The sequence below is a fragment of the Anomalospiza imberbis genome, chromosome 21 (genome assembly GCF_031753505.1).
Source record: "Anomalospiza imberbis isolate Cuckoo-Finch-1a 21T00152 chromosome 21, ASM3175350v1, whole genome shotgun sequence".
Taxonomy (NCBI): domain Eukaryota; kingdom Metazoa; phylum Chordata; class Aves; order Passeriformes; family Viduidae; genus Anomalospiza; species Anomalospiza imberbis.
Window position 1 is genome coordinate 9,075,672 of NC_089701.1, and position 27,970 is coordinate 9,103,641.

The 27,970-nt window shown below is 49.2% G+C and overlaps 1 protein-coding gene across 21 annotated transcripts in view; it reads right to left on the reverse strand.

Annotated features, from left to right (window-relative positions):
- Positions 1-27,970, reverse strand: part of CACNA1B (calcium voltage-gated channel subunit alpha1 B) — a 300,242-nt gene that overhangs the window by 98,247 nt on the left and 174,025 nt on the right. For all 21 annotated transcript variants that reach the window (XM_068211531.1, XM_068211529.1, XM_068211532.1 and 18 more), the window contains 6 exons: positions 24,262-24,374; positions 19,851-19,963; positions 13,989-14,120; positions 12,511-12,583; positions 6,967-7,084; positions 595-662 (listed from right to left, as the gene is read on the reverse strand). In XM_068211531.1, the coding sequence (XP_068067632.1) occupies positions 595-662; positions 6,967-7,084; positions 12,511-12,583; positions 13,989-14,120; positions 19,851-19,963; positions 24,262-24,374 (617 nt within the window). The remainder of the gene's footprint in view (positions 1-594; positions 663-6,966; positions 7,085-12,510; positions 12,584-13,988; positions 14,121-19,850; positions 19,964-24,261; positions 24,375-27,970) is intronic.

Sequence of the window (27,970 nt, forward strand, 5' to 3'; positions counted from 1 at the left end):
ACAAAATATTCACTGCAACCTGAAATAAAGAAACCTACAGGGGAATAAACCTCTCTGCAGTGCAAGCTGGTCACCAGAGGTGCAGCAGGAGATGCCTCAGGTTTGAGCTTTTCTATTTTCACATTCTGAGTTGCTTTAGTGTGTGGGTCTGAGCTTCATATGAGGGGATGGTGAGCTCTCTGCACAGAGCAGGGAGACAAAACAATTCCTTCTCCAGCTGGGCACCAAGGACAAATGATCCAAATCTCAGGCCCAGGAGCACAAACAACGTGGGCTGGAGAGAGAAAAACAAGCAGGATGGGACTGCATGGACTAAAGCTGGAACTGGACAATGAACTGCAAATGGAGCAGAACTGATAAAAATGTGAGATCTTGTGCCAAGCCCTCTTTTGGTTCCATCTTGGAGCCATTGGGGCAGAGCCATGGCGGTGGCTCCGCTACTGCCAGGGTGTGGCCTTTGAAGGTCCTTCAATAAATCTCTTTATTCCCCTTAACTCCATCTGGCCTCTGTTCCAGCTTAAGGCACCCCAGGGCTCCAGGGGACACCTCAGGGTGTCACCTGTGCTCTGGAAGGCACAAGAATGTCCCACCTACCTTGGTCAGCTCCTGGGCGTTGGCCAGGTTGTCCACAGCGATGGCCAAGAAGACGTTCAGGAGAGTATCTTTGGGAGCAGCTAAGGAAAAGATCTTCACACAGCACAGGCAGCAACCATTCCCTTCCTGCTGCCCCCCTTTCCCCCTCGGTGTTTTATGGCTTGATCCCTGGAAGCTTTGCCACCATTCCCAGCTCACCCACCCTGCCTGGACCTGGCCCTGCAGCCCAGCAGGGCTGGACACACATTTGTGTCCCCAGCACCTGTCTGGAGAGGGGACAGGACCAGAGGGATGTCACCCCATCAGAGGGGCAGGGTGGGACCTCCTGCTGCTCCCTGAGGCACCACAGCCCCTGGTTTTCCACTCCTCCAGCCCAGAAATGCAGATTTCAGCCTCATTTTCCCCTCTTGTTTAAAAGGATAACTGCAGGAAATGGGTCATTTTAAGCCAACATTTGCATTTTTATATCCACAGAGTTTATAAAGTCATGGAGAGCATGGCGAAATAAATCTCAGGACATTGCTGCTGGGAGGAAAGGATCCTGGCTTATCTCACTGGAGTCAGGGTGGCAGTGGGGCCACCCCAGATATGCTGAGCCCCACACAGAGCTCAGCTCCCCCAGAGCAGCACAGCCAGCCCCATTTATGAGCTCTGCTGATAAAACAGCCCTAAGCCCAGCCCAGAGCCCAGCTAAGCCAGGGCAGTGGCCATGGCAGCTCAGGCCTCTCAGCAGAGCTCTGCATCCCATCCCTGAGACATAACACTAGCCTGGAATTATTTATTCCTATTTTACTTTCATTTTTCCACTCAGTGATTTCAGCTTTTGCTGAGTTTATTGTTGTTATTCCAGCTTTGTGGCTGCAAAACAGCCCCAGAGCAGCCATAAATCAGCTACCTCTGCACAGGGAAAGAGGGCAAGCAGAGCAAAACCACAGCAAAACCACTCTCCCAAGGAGAAAATGCATTTGGCTCTTGCACATCACCTGGGGACAGCAGAGTCACTCATTGCAGAGCTCTGTTTGCTCCTCCAGATAGGAATGTGCCCGGGAATGCTCCAGAAACCCGCTGAAAGGACCTGTAGGAGTTTTAGGAAACGAATCCAGGTATTTGCAGGGGGTTCCAGGAGAGATGGAGAGGGACTGGGGACAAGGCATGGAGGGACAGGACACAGGGAATGGCTCCCAGTGCCAGAGGGCAGGGATGGATGGGATATTGGGAATTAGGAATTGTTCCCTGGAAGGGTGGGCAGGCCCTGGCACAGGGTGCCCAGAGCAGCTGTGGCTGCCCCTGGATCCCTGGCAGTGTCCAAGGCCAGGCTGGACAGGGCTGGCAGCAGCCTGGGACAGTGGGAGGTGTCCCTGCCATGGCAGGGGTGATCTTTGAGGTCCCCTCCAACCCAAACCATCCTGGGATTTTCTGTCAGGTCCATGTTCCCTGCCTTGAGCTGTGGGGTGGAAGGGCAAGGGCAGGACTGGGGTGAGGATGGGAGAGGGGAAGGCAGAAACCCCTGCTGGGAGGGCAGGACAGGCGAGGGGCGAGCTCCGAGGGTGCTGCCAGCCTGCAGGGGGATTTTGGGAACCCGTGGCCCCAGAGCCCTGCCTGTGGCTCTCCATCCCTCAGAGGGCTGTCTGGAGGAGCACCCGGGGGCTGCTGAGAGCAGAGGAGCCAGGAGGGCTGCAGGGCTGATCCCCCTGTCCCACACAGCCATCCCAGTGTCCCTGCAGCTCCAGCCTGCCTCGGGTGCTGCAGGGCCCTGTCCCACATCAGGAAACTTCCCAAGGCAGGCAGGGACCAAAGCTGGCCCAAACCAGCAGCTCAAAGCCCCTCTGCTTCCCTTTTCCAGGGTTTTACCAAACAATTTAGCCCAGACTCCAGAAGCAGGCATTTCCAGCTCTAATTCCCACTGAGGGAGAGCCAGACATTTACTGTGAGATATTTCCTGTTATTAGATATTTATCCAGTATTAGATGTTTTTTTACTATTAGATATTTATCTGTTATTAGACGTTTATTATTAGATGTTTCTATTGATAGTTGTTTATTGTTAGATATTTATCTGTTATTAAATACGTATTATTAGTAAATATTTAGAATAGAGACCCAACAAGGCCTTGTCAAGCCTCTAAAGGGGGGAAATGATGCCTCAGGTTTTACTTTTCTATTTTCACATTCTGTGCTGCTTTAGTCTGTGGGTCTGGGCTTCACATGAGGGGATGGTGAGCTCTCTGCACAGAGCAGGGAGACAAAACAATTCCTTCTCCAGCTGGGCACCAAGGACAAATGATCCAAATCTCAGGCCCAGGAGCACAAACAACGTGGGCTGAAGAGAGAAAAACAAGCAGGATGGGACTGCATGGGCTGGAGCTGGAACTGGACAATGAACTGCAATGTGCAAATGGAGCAGAGCTGATCACAGTGAGAGCCCCCGAGAGCGCTCGTGCATTTTGGGACCATTTGGGTTCACCTTGGGTGCAGCCCTGGCTGGGCTCTTGTGCTGCCCAAGGTGGATCCATGGAGGCCTTTGAATAAATCCCTGCTTTATTCTTTAGCTCTGTGCAGTCTCTGTTCCAGGGCAGCCCTCACAAGGCGTCACCCAGAGCCTGATGCCCATCAGATCTGGCTCCAGCAGGAGCTGGATTCATCCGTTTGGATGTTTCTCCATCCTCCCCAACTGCCAAGCCCTGCAGGGCATGGACACAGAGCCCTGGGGTTTCTCCAGCCAGGAACCAGCACTTTTTACCCTTGGAAGATGATTCCTCAGGCCAGAGGGAGGTTTGGAATGTGATGCCCATCACCTGCTCCTTCCTCCATCCCAGCAGGACAGCCAGGAGTGGCTGAGAACACCTCATCCCAGTGAAACAGAACAGGAAAACACAGTGCTGGAATCATCCCCCCTCCCACAAAGAGCCAGATTTGTCCTTCACAAAGGACATTAATTCCCCCATTTTCTCTGAGGGTGGGAGGTTGAGGGCACCCCTGGGCTGTGCTGAGTGTTTGGGGTTTTTCCTCTGGGGTGCTTCCAACAGGCTGGAAACACTTCCAAGACTCCTATCAGGGAATCAATGTCTCAGCAGTACAACTGCCTCCCTGCCCACTGGAAGTGGCTCCTGTAACACAGGCAGCCCCTGGAAACAGAATTAATTCCTTTTTATCAGATCAGCCTGGCCTGAGCCATTTCCAAGCAGACACAGTCTGGCAGACTTGGGTGTTTCTGCCCCAAAAAAGGTCCCTCAGTTCTCTCTGCAGGGCTGGGGTTTCCCCAGATTTCTCCCAAACTCCAGGCTCTGGAGTCTGGAATCATCTCCTGCCTGGCACTTGAGGGCCAGGGAAGGGCAGCATCCTCCAGACAGTTCCTGCTTTTCTTTTCAGGCTCCTCTGCAGTTTTTCTTGGAGTTCTTTTTTCCTTTTTTTTATTGTCTCAACAGATGCCTCCATTTATCAATTAAGTGGATAACAGTGAATGCAGGCATGGTGTAATTTCCTGGAAAATGGGCCAAATCCTGTTGTTACTTTAATCATAAAACTTTCATTAAACCATTTCTGGTTCCACACAGACTCTCTGAAAATGGAAACATGACATGAGACACTTCCCACTTAGAAAAACAAACTTTTCCTTGCCATGATCCATTGAAAAAGCAAATTCTTCCCTCTCTCTCTGTGCTCACACAACCTCACCTGCAGCAAACTCATCCCAACCTGCAGAACTCAGGGAGGATCAAAGAATCCCACCTGGCACATCCTCCTTCTTTCCTAAACGCCCCAGTGATGTCCCAAGGAGCTCAAGGAGCCACGAGCACAGGGCTGTGGGCAAAGGGCATGGAAGAGGCTCTGGAGATGTCTGGAGGAACTCAGGAAAAACCCCCCTGGATCACCTCAACAGCAGAAGGGAAAACAAGACATCTGCACCTGCCAGGATGAGATTTAGGGAGAAGGTGGGTAAGGTTTCCACTCTTCAAACCCAAAATCCATGGCAGGGGCAGCAGATACCCTCCTCTTGAACATCCCCTGCTCTTTTCCTGGCAATGAAAGCCAAAGGAGCAGGGAGAAGTCCCCTCTGGATTAAAGGTGAGGAAGGGAATGAATGCCCCATTCCTCAAAAACGCTGGATCTCGGCAGCTTGGAGGTGAAAAGTCCCTCCCTCAGCTGTGCTGTCAAGCCTGATTACAGCTTAATCTCATTTCCAAACGCCAAGCCCGGAGGATTTAGAGCTCTCCCTCCCTCCCTGCTCTCCTCTGACCCAGTTTTGCAGAGCCTGGTGTTTCTGGAAGGGGCCGTGCTGGCTCTGTGAGGAGATGTCTGAGCATCACTGCCACGGCTCCAGGAACGGGATAAATCCATGGGGACACTTGTGTGACAGGCACAGCTCCCACTGCCTGCTCTGCTCTTCCCCGTTCCTGCTCCTCATCTTGAAGGACAGAATTCCAGCCAAGCCAAAGGGCTGGAGCACTGCTGTGCCACCCACGGGCACCAATGTCATGGATGGCACGGTTTGTCACCTCCACTGCAGCTGGAGCAGCCCATTTCTGCAGGAACTCTGTCTTTAGCCCCAGTACTTCCCCCAGTTCACCTCTCCCTTTCTCCTGCATCTCCAGCCCAAACAAGACTCCCAGGAAAAGGGGAATGCTGGGACTGTAACCAGTGAGAAGGTTGAGAAATCCTTATGGGAGCTCCTGGGTGGAGCAGCAGCACTGGCAGTTCTCATCCCACCTTGGGACACTCCCATCCCACTTTGGGATGTTCTCATCCCACCTTGAGACATTCTCATCCCACCTTGGGACGTTCTCATCCCACCTGGGGGCGTTCCAATCCCACTTTGGGGAGTTCTCATCCCACTTTGGGACGTTCCCATCCCACTTTGGGACGTTCCCATCCCACCTTGGGACGTTCCCATCCCACCTTGGGACGTTCCCATCCCACCTTGGGGCATTCCCATCCCACTTTGGGGCGTTCCCATCCCACTTTGGGGCGTTCCCATCCCACTTTGCAGAACAAATAAAGCAGCCAGGGCTGCCTCAGCTCTACCACAGTTCCTGGGTTTCCTGTTTTAGGGATGCTCCCTCTGGCTCCACACAGCTCGTGGCTGCAGCCACAGAATCAGTCACAGAATCACATGATTACAGGAACAATCACAGAATCACAGAATGAATCACAGAATCAGCTACAGAATCAGAGAATCACAGGGTTACAGAATCAATCACACAATGAATCACACAATCAATCACACAATCACAGAACCAATCACAAAATCACACAATCACAGAATTAACTAGGCTGGAAAAGCCCTTTGAGATCAAGCCCGACCTAGACCTGACCACTGCCTTGTCACCCAGCGCCACACTCAATCTCTCCTTAAACGCTCCAGGGATGGGGACTCCAAACCTCCCTGGGCAACCCTTTCCAATGCCCAATCACTCTTTCTGGGAACAATTTCTCCCTAAGGTCGAGCCTAAACCTCCCCTGGTGCAGCTCAGGGCTGTGTCCTCACACCAGTGATGCTGTGGCTGGTTGGTGGTGGCACTGTCACAGAGCATCGGCCACCACTGGCACAGGGACAGGGCCAGCACAGCCCTTCTGCCCTCCTGGCTCTCCTCCTCACACCTAGCTGCTCCATCAGGGAGCTGCTTTGCTTGTTTGTGTATAAAATATAAAATACAGCCTCCCTTCCCAAATCCCATCCCGGTGTCACTTTGTCCCTGCCTCCCTGGACCTCTGGGACACACCACCCCTCCCCCTGGCTGGGACACCCTGGGACACTGGGGGGATAAAAGCTCCCAGTTTCTTGTTACCCTCAAGAGATTTCCATCTCTCAGAAGAACAAAACACACACTTCATGTGCCAAGGCTTGGAACACTGACCACTCCCAGAACCTGAAACCCAAGACCCAGAAATAAATTTTAAGCATTATGTGGAGATGAGCTAATTCTGAGCATTTGGGACGGCACAGCTGGTTGAGGTGCCCTAGACAAAGGCACCAAGAGAATGGAGCCTCATCTCCACCATCATCTACTCACCTCCACCAAACCCATCTCAGTCCTCCCCTGACTAAAAACAAACTGTTTGTGAAGATATTCAAGGTCCTGCTCTGACCCGCCCTCAATTATTTCTCCCTTAATCTACATTAACCCTTAATTGAACATTTTCAAGACAAAACACAACAATCAAAACAAAATTTCTTTAAATTAAATGAAAAATTCTTATGTTGCCGTAAGAAAAGCAACACCAAGTTGGACAACTAACCTTCAGTGCTGTCAGGAGCAAAGCCGTGGCAACAATTTGGCTTTTAAAGGATGAGGCTGTGAGAATTTAGGGAAAACCGGGGGTTTCTAGCAGCATGGGAAGGACTGTGCCACCAAGGATGCCCGTGGAAGGATACAGTTACCAAACAGGGTGAGGACGATGAAGTAGATGGAGGAGAACATTCCCGAGTGGACGCCGCCCTGCGACTCTATCCCATGGTACATCACAGCATTCCAGTCTTCCCCCGTCAGGATCTGCACAGAGAAGGGAGGGACAGAGAGGGTCACTCACAGGAGAGGGTGATCTTGTCACTCTCTACAGCTCCAGAAAGGTGGCTGTGCTCAGGTGGGGTTGCGCTCTTTCTCCAGGCAGCACTGACAGAACCAGAGGACACAGTCTCAGGCTGCACCAAGGGAAATTCAGGTTGGATATTAGGAAAAAGTTTTTTACAGAAAGGGTGATAAAGTTCTGGAATGGCTGCCCGGGGAGGTGGTGCAGTCACCATCCCTGGGTGTGTTTAAAACAAGCCTGGATGTGGCACTGGGTGCCAGGGTTTAGGTGAGGGGTTGGGGCTGGGTTGGACTCGATGGTCTTGAAGGTCTCTTCCAACCCAGTGATTCTGTGAATTCTGTGAAAGGAAGTACTGAGGGACCCAGGCAGAGCAAAGCTACCAAGGATTGTCTCTGGGAAATGAGGAGCACGTGGGGGACACCAGGCACAGCATCACCAGATGGGGGAGGGAGAGATTGTTCTGCTCTGCTCTGGGCTGGGGCAGCCTCACCCCCAGTGCTGGGGAGTTTTGGGTGTCTCAATATCAGAAAAAGATCTAAAGCTGTGAGAGAGTGTCCAAAGGAGGGGCACGGGGATGGGGAAGGGTCTGGGTTGGCCCGTGAGGAGCAGCTGAGGGCACTGGGATTGTTCAGCTGGAGCAGGCTGAGGGCAGAGCTCCCTAGGGGCTGCAGCTCCTCCCGAGGGGCAGCTCCCATCTCTGCTCTGGGACAGGGACAGGAGCCAGAGAACGGCTGGGGCTGGGGCAGGGCAGGTCAGGCTGGAGAGCAGGAAAGGTTCTTCCCCCAGAGGGTGCTGGCACTGCCCAGGCTCCCCAGGGAATGGGCACGGCCCCGAGGCTGCCAGAGCTCCAGGAGCGTTGGGCCAGCGCTGCCAGGGATGCCCAGGTGGGGTTGGTGGGGCTGGGCTGGGACTGGGTGACCCTGCCCTGCCCCTCTGGGTCACCTGCCCACTGCCAGCCTCGACCAGGGACCCTCACACAGGCAGAGGAAACAAAAATCCACGTTCTGACACTTCTTTCTCCCCCTCTCCCTTTCTAAGCCGTGCAGAGATTCTAGGTTTCACCTGACCCGGCAGGGCACTTCCCACAGCCCCAAGAAAGCCCTGAGCTCCCAGAGCAGTGCCCCGAGTGGGAGCTCTGCAGGTGCCAGCCTCTCTCATGCCCTTCCTGCAGGCAGGGCTGGGTTTGCTCAGCTCCCCCAGCCCTCACTCCCTGTCCCCAGGAGCTCTGTCACCTCCTGCCACCCCTCCTCTGCCCTTCGGGGCTGGCAGAGCCTTCCTGCAGCTGGAATGTGCCTGGGCATCACTCCTGGGCACCACGACCACTGCAGGGGCTGCACACCACGGGTTCCTTTTCAGTTTCACCAGGTTTGACCCAGAGGGCCACAAAGCCCCCCCCAAAAAAATCCCTAAACAGAAACAACAACCTCTGTGAGTGAGCACAGGGCAGGGGACAGATTGAAGGGGACTCTGGCCCTCCTAGTCCTTGGGCAGGGACAAGCACAGAGCTGCACCTCTGATTATCAGCCCAGGGCTAATTAACGAATACAGGAATAATAGGAAAACTAATCAGTGTGCAAGACTCCAACAAGCCCTGCCATGCTAAATGCTCATTTTGCACCCCTCTGAATTGTCTGGCGTTCCTTTCTTCCCAAAATCTGGAATTCTGGGCACATCAGCACACCCTCTGCCTGCCCTAGCAGAGTCAAACAATGACCACTTTTAGTGCATTAAAACATCGGGATGTGAAGGTCCAACTCCAAAACAGAAAGTTGTCTTTGGGTTTAGTAGGTGAAAAAAAAAAAAGCAACAAAAAAAAAAAAAAAAAAAAAAAAAAAAAAAAAAAAAAAAAAAAAAAAGCCCCAAGCCTGATGTGTGCTGTAGTAATGGACTTCCATGTGCACACAGGATGCTTGGAATGACTGAAAATTCCAGCCTGCAAACTCCAGCCTGCAACCTCCAGCCTGGCTGTCAGCTGCTGAGAGAGAGGAAATTTCTGGCTGCAGGGATGGTGCTGATGACAGCACTGGGCAAGAGCAAGTCCAGACACAAGGACACCCAGTGCAGACACCAACTCCTCTCCCAAATGCACAATTCAGCCTCAAATAATTCCAAAAACAGGATTCAGACCCAAACTGCTGGAGCTACTCTGGATTTGCACCACAGAATATGGAACAGGGCTTTGGGCTTTCAAATCTGCCACTCAATTAAGCAAAGTATTGTCCACAAATGTGCATTTACAGAATTCCCTTGAATTCACAGCTGCTCCTGCTTTCTGGGAATAGCCATAAAGTGATTTCTGATCACACAAATATTCATGGTAAGGGCAACCATTGGGAACTTTTCTATTCCCAAGCAGAAGACCAGGATTTGCAGGTATGACAAAGTCCAGCAGGGTCTGGGTTCAAAATCCAACTTTTGGATTATTTACAAGTGGAACAAAAAGTTCAAGAAAAAAAAAAAAGAGGCGTTTTTGGGGGCTTTTGCAGAGAGATAAATAATCTAAACTGAGCAGCCTGCCTGGACAAGCTGAGGATGCTCCCTGAGGCCCTGGAAAGAGGAGCTGTGTCCTTCCCACGGTCACCCATCAGCTGCAGGAATTACTTAAGTAATTAGGGAGCAGCCTGAAGGATCCAGGATCTGCTGGCTCTGTCCTCAAGCAGTTAATGAAATTCCTTCTGCTTTCTCAGGTCTCTTTAGGGATGCTGTAAGGAATTTTTGCTGAGGAGAGGGAAGGACAGCACTGCAGAGGGAGAGGCACAGGCAATGAGGACTTGGGAGCAAGGGCACAGGTACCTAACACAGAACTCTGCTTTCCAGAGGCTCTGTGCTCATGGATGTTGTTTCTGTATGTGTTTTGGTTCTTTCTGTTATTCCCTGGGCTCCAAACAGCCTTCAGCTGCCCCAAATGACCATCTGAAGTACATCTCACTGCTTAACACTGAGGAGCCAGCAGGGGATGGAATAAAGCAGCTGTCAAGAGCTGCTGTGAAATGTTAATGGAATAATGAGCAGGTTAAGGGTGGGACAGGAGCAGAAGCAGGATTGTGCTGCTTCCAGGGGCTGCAGTGAAAGGGAGATGCCTGAGGAAAGGCTGAATTCCTGTAGCTCCATGTCCTGTCCCACAGGCAGGATGCTCTGACATCCACCCACAGCCAGACACTAGCACTGGTGAGGGCACACCTCAAGTGCTGTGCCCAGTCCTGGCCCCTCAGTTTGGGAAGGACGTTGAGGACCTGGAGCACGTCCAGAGGAGGCAATGAGGCTGGAGAGGGGCTGGGAACACAAACCCTGTGAGGAACCACTGAGGGAGCTGGGGGAGCTCAGCCTGGAGAAAAGGAGACTCAGGGGTGAGCTGATCACTCTGTACAGCTCCTGAAAGGTGGCTGTGCTCAGGTGGGGTTGGGCTCTTCCTCCAGGCAGCACTGACAGAACCAGAGGACACAGTCTCAAGCTGCACCAAGGGACATTTAGGTTGGATATTAGGAAAAGGTTTTTTACAGAAAGAGTGATAAAGTTCTGGAATGGCTGCCCGGGGAGGTGGTGCAGTCACCATCCCTGGATGTGTTTAACAAAGCCTGGATGTGGCACTGGGTGCCGGAGTTTAGGTGAGGGGTTGGGGCTGGGTTGGACTCGATGATCTTGAAGGTCTCTTCCAACCCAGTGATTCTGTGTGACATGGGCACAGAGCTCTGCTCCCATCCTGCCACTGCCACTCCTCATTTCCAGCTGTCACCACTGCTCTGCTCTGCCCTCAGCAACCTGTGAGGATTTCCAGAGGAAATCAGGGAGCAGGGCACAGGTACCTAACACAGAACTCTGCTTTCCAGAGGCTCTGTGCTCATGGATGTTGTCTGTGTGTGTATTTGGATTATTCACAGCTGGACATTCAGCTCACAGACTTCCTCAGGAGCTGGAGGTGGAGGTTGATGCTCCTCTGAGGGAATTTAGGCTGAGCTCAGCCAGCTGCCAGGTGGACAAAACCCATCCTGGGTGTCCAGTGACAGGACCGTGACCCAGCCAGGGCTGCTGGGATAAAAATGGGCTAAAGCAGAGGGCAGAAGGGTTTGTTTGAGAAGCTTCTTACACAGAGAATCCCCAGAGGTACAGGAGTGGGCAGGGTGTATCTAACTTTATTTATTCAGCACACTGAATGCTGTCTCTGACTGATGCTGCTCTGCTCAGCCTGACTGAGATTATGGAAGAAAACTTTGGAAAGGGATCCCAACCCCAGAGGGAAGAAACACTGAGCTGGAGTTTGCAGCTCAGGGAAGGAGTGGGGTGGAAGGACAGCAGAGGGTATCAAAGAGCCTCTGGGAGACCACAGTTAATCCAGTGCTGATGGCTATTGCTGGGTTTAGCTCCAACCTCTGACATTCCAGACAAATACCTTAAACCCATGTGCTTTCCTTCACCCCACATTGCACCGTATTTATCCCAGGACTAATAGGAAATATTCCAGCTGAGTATTCCACAGGCAACTCCAGTCCCAAAGCAAACCAAAACCAACATTCCCATGGCTCATATCCGGAGCTGCTCCCTGGCAATACCTGTCTCTGAGCCCTTCCTTTGATGAGCAGGAAAATCTTATGCAAATCTTAATCCCCCGTGATGGGCAATATCCTGTGAGGTGAGCACTGAACCTGCCTCACATCTGGGCAGTGGCTCCTGCAGAGCTCACAGGACACATTTTCCTTCAGATTCTTTTTCTGTCTTAATCCAGAAATTGTCATCATCCCCCTTCCCTTCCTTTTTATCTCTTTTTGGGGTCGTGACACTGAAATACATCAGCCAGACCTTGCTGAGATCTGGGGAATTTTGGATCGGGGGAGCCCACATTGTGCAGGAGAAGGCTGGAAATGCTGGATCTGTGTGGGTCACCTGCACCTGGAGCAGCCCCAACTCTCCTGAGCTGGGAAACACCTGAAAACATTATTTTCTAATTATTTTAAAACTATTAAAATTATTGTTTTTTAAAAAGACAGGTAGAAAACAGCTGCACAATTTGGCTATAAATCCAAGCATTGCATGTTCCAGAGCTGCAGCTCTGTGGGCAGGGGCTGGAGAACACAAAGAGCATTCTCAGATGTGGCACAGCCTGGGCATCTTAATTTAATTATTTTAATTTAGCACAGAAATATCTGTTTTATCAGCAATTTCCCTCCTAGCAATACATCTTTTGTTCTAGTTTTCCTTAATACCACAGCATTGATTTTTAAATTGATTTTTAGTGATGCATGTATTGGTCAGCAAAGTAAAACACATGAGAAGGAAGGAGTCCCCCTTTCCTAAATTCCACAGGTTTTTGGGGACTTGTTTGCCCTCCCTAAGCAGGAAGAAACACCCAGGAATTCCAATTCTAGCACTGCCCCAGGACAAGGAATGGCTTTACCTGAAAGACTGTGAGGATGGCAGCAGGGAAGGTATCAAAATTCGTGGTTGGAGTTTCATCTTGGAAATTGAACCTGGAGAGAAGGAAGAAATAAAAACCAGAGTGGGGAGGGACAGGCAGCTCCAGGCAGCCCTGGAACACCCTTTAACACCCCATAAACCAAGTCAGGGAGCAACATTTGTTCTACCTGGCTGTAACACCCCAGGCAAGCTCGGTGGGGAATATCTCAGAAGGTGCTTAACAGAACCATCAGCAAAAACTCAATTTCATTCCCAGAGAAAATTCCAATGCTTTGAAATTCATTTTCAACCCCAATTAAAATGAAAAATCAAAAATCTCCAATGATTTTACAGAATGAGCCATTCCAAGTAGTTTTCATCCTCAAGTGTAAAAGCCCAAATTGAAATTTCTCTCTTAGCAGATAATTTCCTTTTTACTATTTTAAAGATAAAATAGGTATTGACTGGGAAAATAAAAGACCTAATAAAACCATTTCATTATTTCAGTTCAGAAGTGAAGCTGGAGTTTAAATGGTAACACTGCGATGGTCCTAACTGCAAAACTCACCACTACTGGCATTTCTAATGAAAATAATCAGATCCAACAAAACTGTGTTTTCCAGCAGGAAAATATTCCAGAGTGCCATTATATTTCATATTTGGATATTCTGTTTTATAGTGGATAAATATAATGGCACTCTGGTTTCCAGGGAATGAAGAGTACAGAAAGTGCTGCCCCCCAGTCCTGCTTCAGCTCTGGGTGTCCTGGGCATGAAGGGGCAGCTTTGAACTGGGGAAATTCTCCCTTAGGAAATAACCCAGCTCCAGGGAAAACACCACAACAGGAATGATTCCCCTATCCCCAGCCCTGAAATCAGGGATGTGGACCCTTCCAGGCAAAACAAAGATTCCTTACACCTCCTGTTAGAACCCTAGTTACAAAAATTTTCAACTTTCTATACTAACAGACAGTAACCCCCAAGACCTAAAGCCATTATAAAACTTCCAAAATTAAATAATAAAACTAAGATTATGAGTGTGTAGTTTAAATAAAAATGTGTATCACAAAGTAAAAAACTTAGAGTTTAACATTTTAGAATATAATAATATATATAAAACAAAATTAAAGTCTTAGGATAGAAGTGAGTCCTTCTTCTTTACCTTCTACTTCATAAGTTTAAGTAGCATTGTGTCATCAAATAAAAAATATACATTACAAAAGACAAATAGTTAGCTATTGAGTTAAAAATAAAAATAATTTAAGTGTTATTTCTGAATTAGACAGTTTATCCTTAAAAGATCTTGTGAAAAAAGAGATACAACTCAATTTTTTAGTTTGTTAAAGAAAAGTACTATATAACTCACAACTTACAAAACTATAACATAAATGAAAACTAATAAACATCTAAGTCCAACCAAAAAATACAATCTCACAATTTATTCCTGACTTTAAGGAAAAAAAAAAATTCACCAACTTACTGCCCTCCGAAGAGCTGCATCCCCAGCAGAGCAAAGACCACGATGAACAGGAACAGCAGGAACAGCAAACTGATGATGGACTTCATGGAGTTCAGCAAGGAGACCACCAGATTCCTCAGGGAATTCCAGTACCTGTGTTGGATCAGAGCAGCCAAGGGAAAACATGAGTGGGGAAGAGCCTTTGGGGAGAAATTAATAGGAATTTATTTCCCACGTGTCTCAGGTATAGCTGGGTGTGAGTTCTGTCACCACTGGTCAGAGCTGGGGCAGGTATCCTCTGTGCATTGGGCACTTTTCTTTATCTCTCCCACAGCCAATCCTCCCTCCAGGAGATCTCTTCTGTTCATGGCCACTGAGTGTCCCTGCATGGCTGAGAAAATTCCATCATCCATGGGGAGAGGCTCCGCCCAGGGGAGGAGCCAAGCATTCCTACCTGGATACAATCTGACCTTGGAACACCACAGCAGCCTTTGCCCACTGCATTCCCAGAGGAGCAGCTTTCTTCCCCACTGCATTCCCAGAGGAGCAGCTTTCTTCTCCACTGCATTCCCAGAGGAAGCCCAGGCCCATCCCCATCAGCCCTGGAGCTTCAGAGGAAAACTCCACCCTTGTGCAGGATCCCTGCTCCAGCAGAAGCACAGCTGGCACTGCAGGAGGGCTGAGCCACCATGGGATGGGACTGCTGCCACCACCCTGACCCACAGGCTGCCAGGGCGTCTTCTGACTCTGCCAGTGGGGATTTTTTTTTTTTTTTTTGTACTATTTTACAATTGTATTTTAATTTTCCTGGTAAAGAACTGTTATTCCTGCCCCCATATCTTTGCCTGAGAGCCCCTTAATTTCAAAATTATAATAATTCAGAGGGAGGGGGTTTACATTTTCCATTTCAGGGGAGGCTCCTGCCTTCCTTAGCAGACACCTGGCTTTTCAAACCAAGGCATCATGGAACAAGGGGAAACAGCCTCAAGTTGCACTGGGGGAGGTTGAGGTTGGATATTATTCATGGAAAGGATGGTCAGACATTGGAAAAAGCTGCCCAGGGCAGTGGGGGAATCCCCATCCCTGCAGGGATTTAAAAGATGTGGCACTTGGGGACATGGTCAGTGGCAGCCTTGGCTGTGCTGGGAATGGTTGGATGAGAAGATCCTGAAGTCTTTTACAACTTCACTGATATTATTATTACTGCTTTAATTATTTCTTGTTGTCCTGGCTTGTAAGATAAGCATATATTCTATTGCCATCTGTTGGAAGTGGGCAGTTTTCTTATCTCTTCCAAGAACAATGTCTCCCTCCGGGGAGATATCTTCTGTTAATGGGCCATTGAATGACTCACAGCGTGACTGATGGGGTTACATCATCCCATTGGGAGATGCTCCACCCAGAGGGAGGAGCCAAGCATCCCTACCTGCAAAAAATCAGCATTTTTGGGACATCAGAACAGCCTCTTCGCTGGATTCTCAAAGGAGCAGCTTCTTCTCCGCTGGATTCCCAGAGGAAGACCAGGCCCATCTACTCTGTCACCAGACCTTCAGAGAAAACTACACCCTTCTACAGGACCACCGCTTCAGCAGCATTTCATCTGCCACTCCAGGAGGAGCAGCCACCACTTAACTGGACTATCACCAACACCCTGACTCCTCAGGGTGTCAGGTTTCTGACTCTATAAGTAGTGTTGTTTGTACTAATTATATTTATTATTATTATTTAGCCTTTTTTTCCTAGTAAAGAACTGTTATTCCCATTCCCATATCTTTGCCTGAAAGCCTTTTCATTTCAAAATTGTAGTCATTCGGAGGGAGGGGGGGTTTACCTTTTCCATTTCACGGGAGACTCTAGCCTCCCTTCACAGACTCCTGTCTTTTCAAACCAAGACACTTGTTTAAAAAAGGAAAAGAATGACAAGGGATATCAGAGTCTTTAAACTCCCTTCTACTGTTGGAAAACACAGCTCAGGGAGTGGTAAAATCTCTTGAGAACCAGAGAGCAGAGATGGTCACTTGGTGTGCGAGCACCCACACACAACAGTCAGGGAATGTCTGAATTACTTCCTTAGGAACCTTTTCCTGGGATTTTTCATCCTTTTGGCATCTTCTCACCTGGCACAGCAGTCAGGAGGGGTGTCAGGAGCAGGGGTTTATCAATGAAGGTGAGATTGGAGATGGGAACAGCAAGCCCCAGCCTCCATTAGACACAAATCAGGAATAAAATCAGGAATCAACACCTCATTCCCACCTGGACATCCTTGCAGGTTGTCCTCCCATCCCATCCACTGCAAGTATCCAGCAGTGGATTAAATCCCCAGTTTTAAACATTCCTGTGGGAATCTCACATCCAGGCATCCAGGACCAAGCAGTGGCCTCAGGGTGTGGAAACAAATCCAGAATGTTAATTCCAGCCTGGCAAGAGGGACTGGCTCAGCCCAGCCCTGAGTGACCCATCCCAGCACATCTGGCCAGGGGCTGAAGTTGCTTTGGTTTTATCTCCCCATCCCCTGGAACAGCTCCTGGCACATTCCGAGAGGGTTCCAAAACTTTGGAACAGCTCTTCCCTGGATTTCTTGCCCTGCTGGGAACAAGCAGGGAGTGTTTGTAGGAGGAAAACCAATGGATTAGGAAATGCAGGGGCAGCTACCAATTTGACAAGATCCCTTTGGACACATGGGAGCCTGGAACAACGGGGCTGGAGCAGGCAGGAGAAGAGGGATTTAGAGCCATGGGGAGGATTTTTCCCTCTTTTTCTCTCCTTTCCAGCTCCTGACACTGGGAGCTGCTGTCCAGAGCCAATTCCCAGCAGCAGCACATGATTCCTTCTCCCCCAAGTGCCCTCCAGACCCCCACTCTGAGCTCCTTCCCACAGAGGCTTTCCAGCAGGAGGGATTCCATAGATTTGTCTGAGAAGCTCAGAGCTTGGAGTCAGATGAGGAGGAGCACCATCCTGTCTTTTTGCCTTTGTTTTCCCCCTCTTCCTTCTCCCAGGCCTAGCTGGGAGCACTGACCCACCCCAGGTTTCTCTGATGTCCATACCAAGGATCTTACATCCCATTGCACTCATTCCAAGGAAAAATTACATCCACAACACAGTGACAAAGGTTGCAGGGGGAAATCTTGTCTGTTGGGAGAATAACTTCAACTTTGAGTAAGTTGAACCAAGCCTGCTCAGGGTTTAAAGGGGCTGAGCTGCTCTCCTTGGAGGAGGGGAAGGATTTGATGCTCCCAAGGCACCAAGAGTTGACTCCTGCAGAAGCCAGACCCTGCTCAGCTCTGTCAGGACAATGAAGAAAACGTGGGGAGCTCTTTGGTCCTCATCCTCCTCACTGAATTTTAGCCCCTCTTGGGCTGTGTGCCCTTGTCCTGCTGTCACCTTTTACCCATTTAACTCTGCTGTCCATGGCTACACTGATTTGGGATGTGGGAACCAAAATCCCAATCACAATCCAATCAATTCAAATCATAATTTGAATAATCCCATTGATTATTCAGAGTAGGAGCACTGCAGCCTCTCCTGCTAAACACAAAGGAAAAACAAACCAGGGCAGGGAATTTCAGACAAAAACTGCTATGAAAGAGATGGAAAAAGGAGAAAACTGCTGAGGGTCAGGATGTTTTTCCAGCAAAACTGCACTGAGAGGGGTGGGCAGCAATCTGTGCCTGCTGCCAGCACTTTGGGGGCTCTCCTGAGCCAGGCAAACACCGAGCTGTGCACTCAGGCACTGGGGTAAAGCAGGATTCCCCCTGGGAGCTGCAGGGACCTGGCTCTGGCCATGCAATGAACTCAGTTCTGTCGTGTGGGGTGAGAAATCCACTTAATTAGGGCAGGGGAATTTCAGCATCAGTGGCTTGAGAGTGTCACTTGCTGTCCTGAGATGGGGCAGAGCGCTCAGATTGGTTTGTGAAGTTAAATCTCTCCTCCCAAAGAATGAGCAATAACAAGAAGGAACGGCCTCAAATTGTCCCAGACAGGTTTAGGTTGGGTATTGGGAAAAAATTCTTCATTAAAAGGTTTGTCAAGCCCTGGCCAGGCTGCCCAGGGAGTGGTGGGGTCACCATCCCTGCAGGGATTTAAAACCCTGCAGATGTGGCACTTGGGGACATGGGTGAGTGGTGACCTTGGAAAAACTGGTTGGACCCGATGGCCTTGAAGGTCTTTTCCAACCTAAATAATTCCATGTTTCATCCCTTTATCATGCTGACTGCAATCAGTGGTCAGAACTCACCAAAATAAAATTGTAACGTGCAAAAACATCCAAAATTTCTACAAAGCATAGCACCCAATCAGCAAGAGCAGATCTGAGCAGCTCTGGGTAAAATGAACTTGTGAAAATTGCTCAGAATTTGCTGTGAACCCAGGAGTTTCCTACATGTAAATCAGTGCAAATGTAAGGCACAGTGACATTTTTGGTGCAGGTAGCCACTTTTTTTTTGCTGGACATTTACAGAACTTCAAGTTTCCACCCTGTTTGTCCCAGAGGACAACAAATGACACAGTACCACACACATATCTGGGATCTGAATAGTAATAATTAGCAGTAAACAATTAGCAGGTACAAATCAGCCCCTCAGAGCTACAAAACTCATTCCTGGTTGCTTCAAATGACTGGTTTGCTCAGATTTTCTTTATCTGTTTAAGGTGGTTGGGGTATTTTTGGAGGGAGGGGCTGTTCCTCCAAGCTACGAAGAATTCAGGGAGTGGTGGAAACAAGGGAGAACTGAAGAGGCAATGGTGTAAAAAATAAGGTGGAAAACAACAGCAGGAGCACCTAAATTTGTCATCAGTTTCCAGAGAAATCCTGCAGAAACAGCTCTGGATGGGTTTGGAAATGGCACAGGAGCTGTTTGCTAATGCCAGCACACATTAACTCAAGGCAGGAGCACGAAAACAACAGAAAAGCTGTGGAAACCTGAGTGAAAATTCCACCTCAGAGTCTCCAGGCTGAAAAACTCTGACATCCCAGCCCAGGCAGCAGGAACACATTTCAGATTTGTGTCAACACAGCAGCTCAGCCCCGGGATTAGCACCCAGCAATCCCCAGGGAAGCTGCTTTTCCAGAGCCTGAATACTTAAGGAATTGTCATCAGATCAGTGGGAAGCTGATGGGACGCAGAAAGAAAATAAAACTTGGGGGTTTTACCACAAAATACGAGTGATAATACAATATTTTTGTTTTAAACAAGCCTAAAGATAAATCAAAGAAGGACATTCTAAGTTGATGGGACTTAGAAAGAAAATAAAATATTTTTACCACAAAATATGAGTGATAACTTGAGATTTTTGTTTTAACCAAGCTTAAAACCAAAGCAAAAAGGACATTCTCCTGTCAGCCCACTGTCATTCCCACTTAAGGAATTGTCATCAGATCAATAGGACTTAGAAAGAAAATAAAACTTGGGTTTTTTACCACGAATCACAAGCGATAACACAATATTTTTGCTTTGAACAAGCCTAAAGATAAAGCAAAGAAGCACATCCTACTGTCAGCCCACCGAGGAACCAAGGGCAGACAAACCTGGACGTGAGGCTGAGGAGAGAAAGGGCTCTTAAAATCCCTTGTGGGTGTAAATCCAGGCTCAGGAATTCCCAACATTTCCAACTGCCCAGCCAAGGAAAGAGGAATTCTGCATCTGCAGGTTCAATCTATTCCTGTCCCCCAGTGCAGACCTTGGAGCTTGGGGCAGGCAGGGATTTTGTGCCAGCTCCCCCAGAGGGTTGGGGCATTGGTTTTTTTGGTTTATTTCTAACTTCTTAGCGATTTAATTATTAGTTTATTGTTGATAAATGTGGAAAGCACTCTCCTCCTGGCTCTGGGGACAGGGATTCCCTGGGGTGCTCAGATTCTGCTGTGAGTGCCAAGGGGGCTGCACTTACTTGGTGACTTTGAAGATCCTCAGCAGCCGCAGGGCTCGCAGGACGCTGATGCCAAAGGAGGTTCCTGGCTTCACTGCAGCCCAGATGACCTCAAAAATACTGCCCACGATCACCTGCGGGGAGAGACCACTGAGAGAGGGCACAGCTGCTGGTGAGCTCCCTGGGGGGCTCTCAGAGAGGCTCAGGAATCAGAGTTCAGGCTCTTCAGGAGAATCCTGAATTAGCCAGGAGAACTGGAAAACCTCACCAAGCTTTCTCCATACCCAGGAGGAGAACACTCTGATTTATACACTGAGAGGACCTTGTTGCTTTCTTCTCTAGCAATCAAAATACCTTTTTTTTTTTTTTTTTTTGAAGGACACTGTAATTTTTAACTCGATTTTTTTAATGCTGGCTCAACTGCAAATGCCAACACTTGATGGGACTCAGAAAGAAAATAAAACTTGAGGTTTTTACCACAAAATGTGAGTGATAACCCGAGATTTTTGTTTTAAACAAGCTTAAAACTAAAGCAAAAAAGGACATTCTCCTGTCAGGCCACTGTCATTCCTTTTCTCACCCCAAACAACTTGCAGAACTGCAGGAGGGCACTGCCCCATCCTCCCCTTCCCATCAGAAGGACTAAAACTCTTCATCCACAGCAGAACAGCAGCTCTGGGTAACATCTACCAGAAACTTCTGGCAGCTGAGAGTCTTTAGGAGAGCAATTAAAGCAATAATTATTATGAGATCCTGCAAAGCCTCTGGCACAGACGCCCCATCATCTGCCTGGCCCTCAGCCTTGGGGTACTGAAAAAATTGTCCCAAATCAAGATGGGTTTTTCAAATTTTGTTTTTCTGGTTAGTTTAAGGATGGAAGAGAATTCACCTCAAGCAAGGAAAAAAATCTCCTAAAAAAAATTCTTCATTAGGAAAAGGACAAACAGTGATGGGTTCAGCACAGCTGGGAAGGACAATTACAGCCACACAAGTTTCTGCAGAGTTACCAGGATCAGGCATTTCCCTGCCAATTGCTGGCATAATTCACATGAACCCAACATTTCTGAGCTCCCACTGCTCTGGGAGTTATACGAGCATAAACCAGCTGGGCAGAGCACACCATAAACACCAGTTTAGAACTGGTTATCACCAGAGCCCAGCTGGTTTGTGCAGTGGGAGGGAGGATTCATGAGGGCAGCAGCGCTGGGAACCCCTTTGTTACAAAAAGTTCAGGAGAATCCTAAATTAGCCAGGAGAACTGGAAAACCTCACCCCAGATTTCTCCATACCCAGGAGGAGAACACTCTGTGATTTATACACTTTCTTCTCTAGCAATTCTCTTGAATGCTTTCTTCTCTAGCAATCAAAGTACCTCAAAATACCTTTTTTTTTTTGAAGGACACTGTCATTTTTAATTAGAATTTTTTATTGCTGGCTCAACTGCAAATGCCAACAGTTCCTTTTCCCACCCTTTCATGACAAAAACTTGGATGTCTGAAAATTCCATCACTGCTTAAGTATCCTGCAACACACGCTGTGCCCTGGGCATCCAGAAAATACAGAGGGAAAAGGAGATCCACAGTAGCTGATAATTCCACTGTCTCCCATCTGAAGAAGAAGAACTAAAACTTCTCTCCCACCATTGGGAATCCTTCATTGTCTCAGGTGTAGCTGGGTGTGTGTTCTATTCCCACCTGTCAGAGCTGGGGCAGGTATCCTCTGTGCATTGGGCACTTTTCTTTATCTCTCCCACAGCCAATCCTCCCTCCAGGAGATCTCTTCTGTTCATGGCCACTGAGTGTCCCTGCATGGCTGAGAAAATTCCATCATCCATGGGGAGAGGCTCCGCCCAGGGGAGGAGCCAAGCATTCCTACCTGGATACAATCTGACCTTGGAACACCACAGCAGCCTTTGCCCACTGCATTCCCAGAGGAGCAGCTTTCTTCCCCACTGCATTCCCAGAGGAAGCCCAGGCCCATCCACACCAGCCCTGGAGCTTCAGAGGAAAACTCCACCCTTGTGCAGGATCCCTGCTCCAGCAGAAGCACAGCTGGCACTGCAGGAGGGCTGAGCCACCATGGGATGGGACTGCTGCCACCTCCCTGACCCACAGGCTGCCAGGGCCTCTTCTCACTCTGGCAGTGGTTTGTTTTTTTTTTGTTTTTTTTTTTGTACTATTGCATTTGTATTTTTAATTTTCCTGTTAAATAGCTGTTATTCCTACGCCCATATCTTTGCCTGAGAGCCCCTTAATTTCAAAATTATAATAATTCAGAGGGAGGGGGTTTACATTTTCCATTTCAGGGAAGGCTCTTGCCTTCCTTAGCAGACACCTGGCTTTTCGAACCCACATGAACCAGCAAAAGCCTTTCCTCAGCCCCTGCACACAGCACTGATAATTAATTTCCTCAGCAGGCCCTCCTGGGAGCCTGGTTCCCACTGGGCTGGTGCTCCCCAGGCAGATGTTGCTCTGGTTTATTGTTTCACCCTGTGCACTCGCACGGCTCCATCTCGACAGTTTGTCGCACAAAACTGGGTACAGAGCTCTGTGATGTTCCACTGTCAGACAAAACTGGGTACAAAGCTCTGTGGTGCTCCAGTGCTGAATTCGTTCTGGGGGCTGGAAGGTGGGTGAGGGAGGGAAAAACACAGACAGGAGGAGGATCCCTATGGATTCTCTGAAGGAGGAGGAATTAGCAACAGATCAACAGCTTTCCCTCCTGGGAAACCCTCAGCAGAGCTCCCTGCCAGGGCTGCACAGCCCACAAAGCTCAGACATCTCCTGAGTTCAGCCTTTGCTTTGTGCAAGCTCCTAAATCACCTGTCCCTGACAAGCTTTCTCTGTGGAATGAGCATCCTGGATTCAGGGATCCAAGGAAATTGGAAACCAGCCTGGGGGGCAGCTCAGAGCCCACCCAGTGCAGGACATCGACCCTTGTGCTGCCCAAGCTGGATCTATTGAGGCCTCCTAAAAAAACCCTACTTTATTCTTTAGCTCTGTCCAGACTCTGTTCTAGGGCAGCCCTCACCAGGCAGCAGTAACACCACTAAAGGACGATTTATGGACAGTCTGGGTCTGGGCACTGTCCCTTGGGCTGTGCAGGACAACCCATCCCAACCCTCTGAGCCACCACAGCTGCCAGGACACCCCAAAACCAGAGCCCACATTTGGGACAGCCTCGTGCAACACCTCAGGGTGCTGGACACGGGTGAGTAACTGAATCTCAAATTCTATTTACTCTGAGCTTTGCTGCTGTCACGGCCAAAAAAAGAATAAATTGGCTCAACTCAGAGCCTTGGATTTAGGAGGGTCACTTGCTGAAGGTGACAACATCTCCTCCTCCCTTGTGGGAGCAGAGGAATTTGGCTTCGTGGAGGAAGAGTCACTCCCAGCATTTTGGCAGATAAAAGCTAGAAACAACAGCCTGAGTGTCAGAGCAGGGCAGGGTGAGGAGTGCAGTGACCTGAGCCGCTCTCCCTGTGCCCGTGGCTGGATCTAAAGCTCCGTATCTGGATTGTTACAACAGCTGAGTCCTGCTCAGCCCAGCTGCAGATAAGAGAGGCCGAGTTCTCCCCTGCGAGCACAGATTACAGCTAATAGCTTTTAATGAATAAATTAACATTCACACGCCAGGCTCTTTGTCAGGTGGAGCCAAACCCAGTGCTGCTATTCGCACCAGAGCTGCAGTTTGAGCCTGGACTTCTGCACTGAAAGAATTTGAATTATTGCCCTGCTGTCACCTCGTCAGGTGTTTGCTGCTCCTGGTGATGTCTGAAAAGCTCTGCCTGTGTGACTCCAGGTGAAGGCTGCTCAGTGGGTGGCATGAGCAGGAAGATGTATGGGGGCTTTTTTGTCTTTCAATCAGCTCGTTGCAATGGGAGGGACAGAATCTGCCGGCAATCAGAGCGCTCAGGGGCGCTGATGCTGCCAACAGCCCGGGGCTGGAGGAAATGAAATCCCCCCGCTGTCACTTCCCTTCCAAAAGGAGGATAACGAGGGAAGCTTAATGCATTTCACTGCTAATTTATACAGGGACTGGTCCCCGCAGGAGATGCTCCCAGCACCACTTCATCCTTAAACGCCCAGCACCTGAATGACAGGAGAGACACCTGCTTGGCACAGGGAGGGTTTTCAAGGACATGGAGTGACAGGAGGGAGGCTTCCCACTGCCAGAGGGCAGGGTTGGACGGGATATTGGGAAGGAATTCTTTCCTGTGAGGGTGGGGAGGGGTTGGAATGGAATTCTCAGAGGAGATGTGGCTGCCCCTGGATCCCTGGAAGTGTCCAAGGCCAGGTTGGACGGGGCTGGGGCAACCTGGGACAGTAGAAGGTGTCCCTGCCCATGGCAGGGGGTTGGAATTAGATGATTTTAATGTCCCTTCCACCCCAAACCATTCCATGATTTATCCACCCTGCTGGACGTTACTCACCCCAAAGTCAAAGCAGTTGAATGAAGAGTGGAAGTAATTCCTTGGCCCCAGCCCATACATCTTCAAAGACATCTCAGTGAGGAACAGCCCTAGGAAAACGAACTCTGCGAAATCTGGAAACAGGAGAAGAGGAGAAGAGATTAAATTCATCTGTGAGCCCTTGGTGGGCAGAGCTCTTCATGTGGGGAACTTTTTGTTCCTTTTTTCACAGCAGCAAGGGCCTGCTGGCAGATGGAAATCCCTGTGCAATGGCAAACAGGACCCAGGCAGAGTTTGGCACAATTCTTTCTGCGTGTCCATGAGCTGTGTGAGGGCAATGCTCACCTCTACTCTTGGGTGGGGGAAGGAGCATTAAATAATATCCTCATTGTCTCTAGAAAGGAATTTCAAAGGAAAGCCCTGGATCTAATATTTTTAAAGGTCAAATTTAATTGCAGAGATGTTTTGGGACTTCTGTACTTTCAAGAGATGGGAACTTTTGGGTGTGGGGTGTAAGTTTCTGTACCATCCTCTGATGATAAAAATACCTTTCTACCCAACAGAAGTGCTGACTCTGAGGGCTCATATTCAGAGGTGTTGTGTCTCCTGTTACCACATTTATTTTTATTATAGCCCTGTAATTATGGAAGAACCCCTTCTGTTTCCTTTTCCTTCACATATCACAGACTGGGAAGCTTTTGATGGGAAAATTTATCACCTATGATGAAACAAAGGGCAGAAGGAACAGAGCTGGAGGCTTCAATTTCCACATCAAGTTTTGAGGACTTGAAGCTACAGCAAACACTGCCTTTGGCATTTTAAGTTTGGATCTGGGGGCCAATAAGCAACAGCAAGAGTGAAATGTTAAAAACAAAAAAAAAAACAAAAAAAAAAAAAAAAAAAAAAAGCAAAAACCACCTACACTACCAAGAAAAACCAAACAGCAGAAGGCAAAGCTCTCTCTCTGGAGAAAAGATGAGGAAAAGAATCAAACCTCAAAAGGTGGGGATTAATCACCTTGTTTAGTGCAGCACAGGAGGTTCTCAGAGGCTGCAGCAGAACAGATGCTACAAGAAAGTCTCCTGTAATTTCAATTTTATGATTCCAGGAATGTTAAAAAGGAGATGGTGCCAAACTTTATGCAGAGGTGCACGGAGACAGAAGAAGGGCAACACATACAAGGAAAATTTCAGCAGGATGATCATGGATTCCAGGTGCTTTGCACTCTGGGGCAGCTCCCATCTCTGCTCTGGGACAGGGACAGGAGCCAGGGAACGGCTGGAGCTGGCCCAGGGCACATCAGGCTGGAAAACCAGAGGACACAGTCCCAAGCTGCACCAAGGGAAATTCAGGTTGGATATTGGGGAAAAGTGTTTTACAGAAAGGTTGATAAAGTTCTGGAATGGCTGCCTGGGGAGGTGGTGCAGTCACCATCCCTGGATGTGTTTAACAAAGCCTGGATGTGGCACTGGGTGCCAGGGTTTAGGTGAGGGGTTGAGGCTGGGTTGGACTCGATGATCTTGAAGGACTCTTCCAACCCAGTGATTCCATGAGAGCAGGAAAGGTTCTTCCCCCAGAGGGTGCTGGCACTGCCCAGGCTCCCCAGGGAATGGGCACGGCCCCGAGGCTGCCAGAGCTCCAGAAGCGTTGGGACAGCGCTGCCAGGGATGCCCAGGGTGGGGTTGGTGTGGGTCTGGGGTGGGACAGGGGTGGCACTGGATGGTCCTTGGGGATCCCCTCCAGCTCAGAAGATTGCATGATTCCGCCATTCTCTGACCTCCTGCAATCTGCAGCTTCAGCTGAGTGTGGGGAGAGACAGGAGGGAGTGAGGGTCCTTCCCACCTGCCTAGATTTCCATTCCCAGCCTTGCACATCTGTAGGGAGTGAGCGGAGTTGGCCCAGGGCCATTCTGGGTGTCTTTGGAAATGCCTTGAAAAATGCAGCTTCAATTACCCAAAAATAAAAAGGGGTTTTAAATTTTAAATGCAAGCCAGTCATGGAACACCATGGGCATAAAGTTCCCTGAAATCCAGAAAGCAATAATGACATGAGAGAGGCTTTATTAACACCTTGGTAAGGAGCCTGCAAGGACACCTGTGCCAACATCTGCAAAAGGGGAGGAAATTTCAGCCGAGGATTAATTATCCCACGTGACCTGCTCTCCTTGAAAAAAGGAGCAAGATCATTAAAGGAGACTCTCAAGGGCAACGTGTTCCCAGCTGAGGAATAAGATGACAAAATCTGAGACCCACAGCCTTTTTCCCAAGAAGAGGCAGATCCACCCTCTGGATCTCAGCACTCAGGGAAGAGCATGGGCACAGGAGCAGCACAACTCCCTCTCACCTTGAGCCTGGAGATTTTGAGGAGAAGCCTCTTCACACCTGGCCAAGCTGCAACTTTTCTCTCCTTTCCAACAGGAGTCCTCTCCCCAAGGACTCAGTGAGGAAAGTCTGTCTCCAGCACCAAGGATCCCAGAGTAAGGAGATATCCATAACTCTGCTGGGAATCCATCTGACCTTCCATCTGCTCTGGTGAGGCCCCACCTGAAGAGCTGCCCCCAGCTCTGGGACCAGCAGGAGGACCTGGAGCTGCTGGAACGAGTCCAGAGCAAACCTGGAGCTGCTCCAAGGGCTGGAGTCCTCTGCTCTGGAGCCAGGCTGGGAGAGCTGGGGGTGCTCACCTGGAGAGGAGAAGGATCCAGGGAGAGCTCAGAGCCCTTCCAGGGCCTAAAGGGGCTCCAGGACAGCTGGAGAGGGACTTTGGTATCACACTCAGCAGGTGGTGCTGATTGGCATGACTTCCAGAGGCAGTGTCCCTGTGCCAAGGGTTGATATCCAGCCAATGCTGTGAAAGCTTTGTTAAGTCAGCTGATAAAATCACAGGGAGAGGCTGTAGATCCTCCAGGAAGCAATGCCCAGCCCCCACATGTGTTGTATCTCTAGCAGGGAGATTCTCATCCCTTCATCTCTGCCCCAGCCTCACCTGTCTGAGTCAGACCTCGGGTGGCCCCCAGATTCTTCCACAGAACAAAAAAACCCTCAGTAGTGTTTTTTATCTGCAAATTTGCACCAACAGACCTCAGGACACTTTGCCAAGACTATTACCATCATCCCAAAGGAGCAAAAAAGGAGGAAGGACCAAGGATTAATGTTCAGTCACCGCTCCAACAGGAGGCTGAACACACCCTGCGTATCACAAGTCAAAGGTGTCACCATCAGGCTGACACACCCTGCAAACACACATGCAAATCCAGAATATCACCCCCCACCCCCAAAAAAAAAAAGCTAGAAAGTGGCAAAATAGAATCAAGGAATATTTGATTATGTATTAAAAATAAAAAATATAAAGCCAGGAAATGTTTAAGACTCAGAGCATCTAAAAACCAACTTCCTTCTGCTGCTCTTGCCAGAGCCACCCTTGGCCTTTCCCAGCTGATGAATTCCAGAGCAGAGCCCAGATCTGGCAGCAAGAGCTGTGTCTCAGCAGGTACCAGATGCTACAAATCAGAGCCCAGGGAGGCTGGGATGGAGGGAAGTGGAATTCAGACCCTGAACTCCTCAGGCAGAAGGAGCTGGCTTCATGGAGAGGCTGCCGCATCCAACATGCGATTTCTTCTGAGAAGGCCCTGCCTAAATAATTGAAAATGCAATTTTGTTTTTTGGCCCTCCTGGTATTCAAACCTCACCTAATTTCATTTGCGTTACTCAAAAGCATTTTGTGATGTGATTTA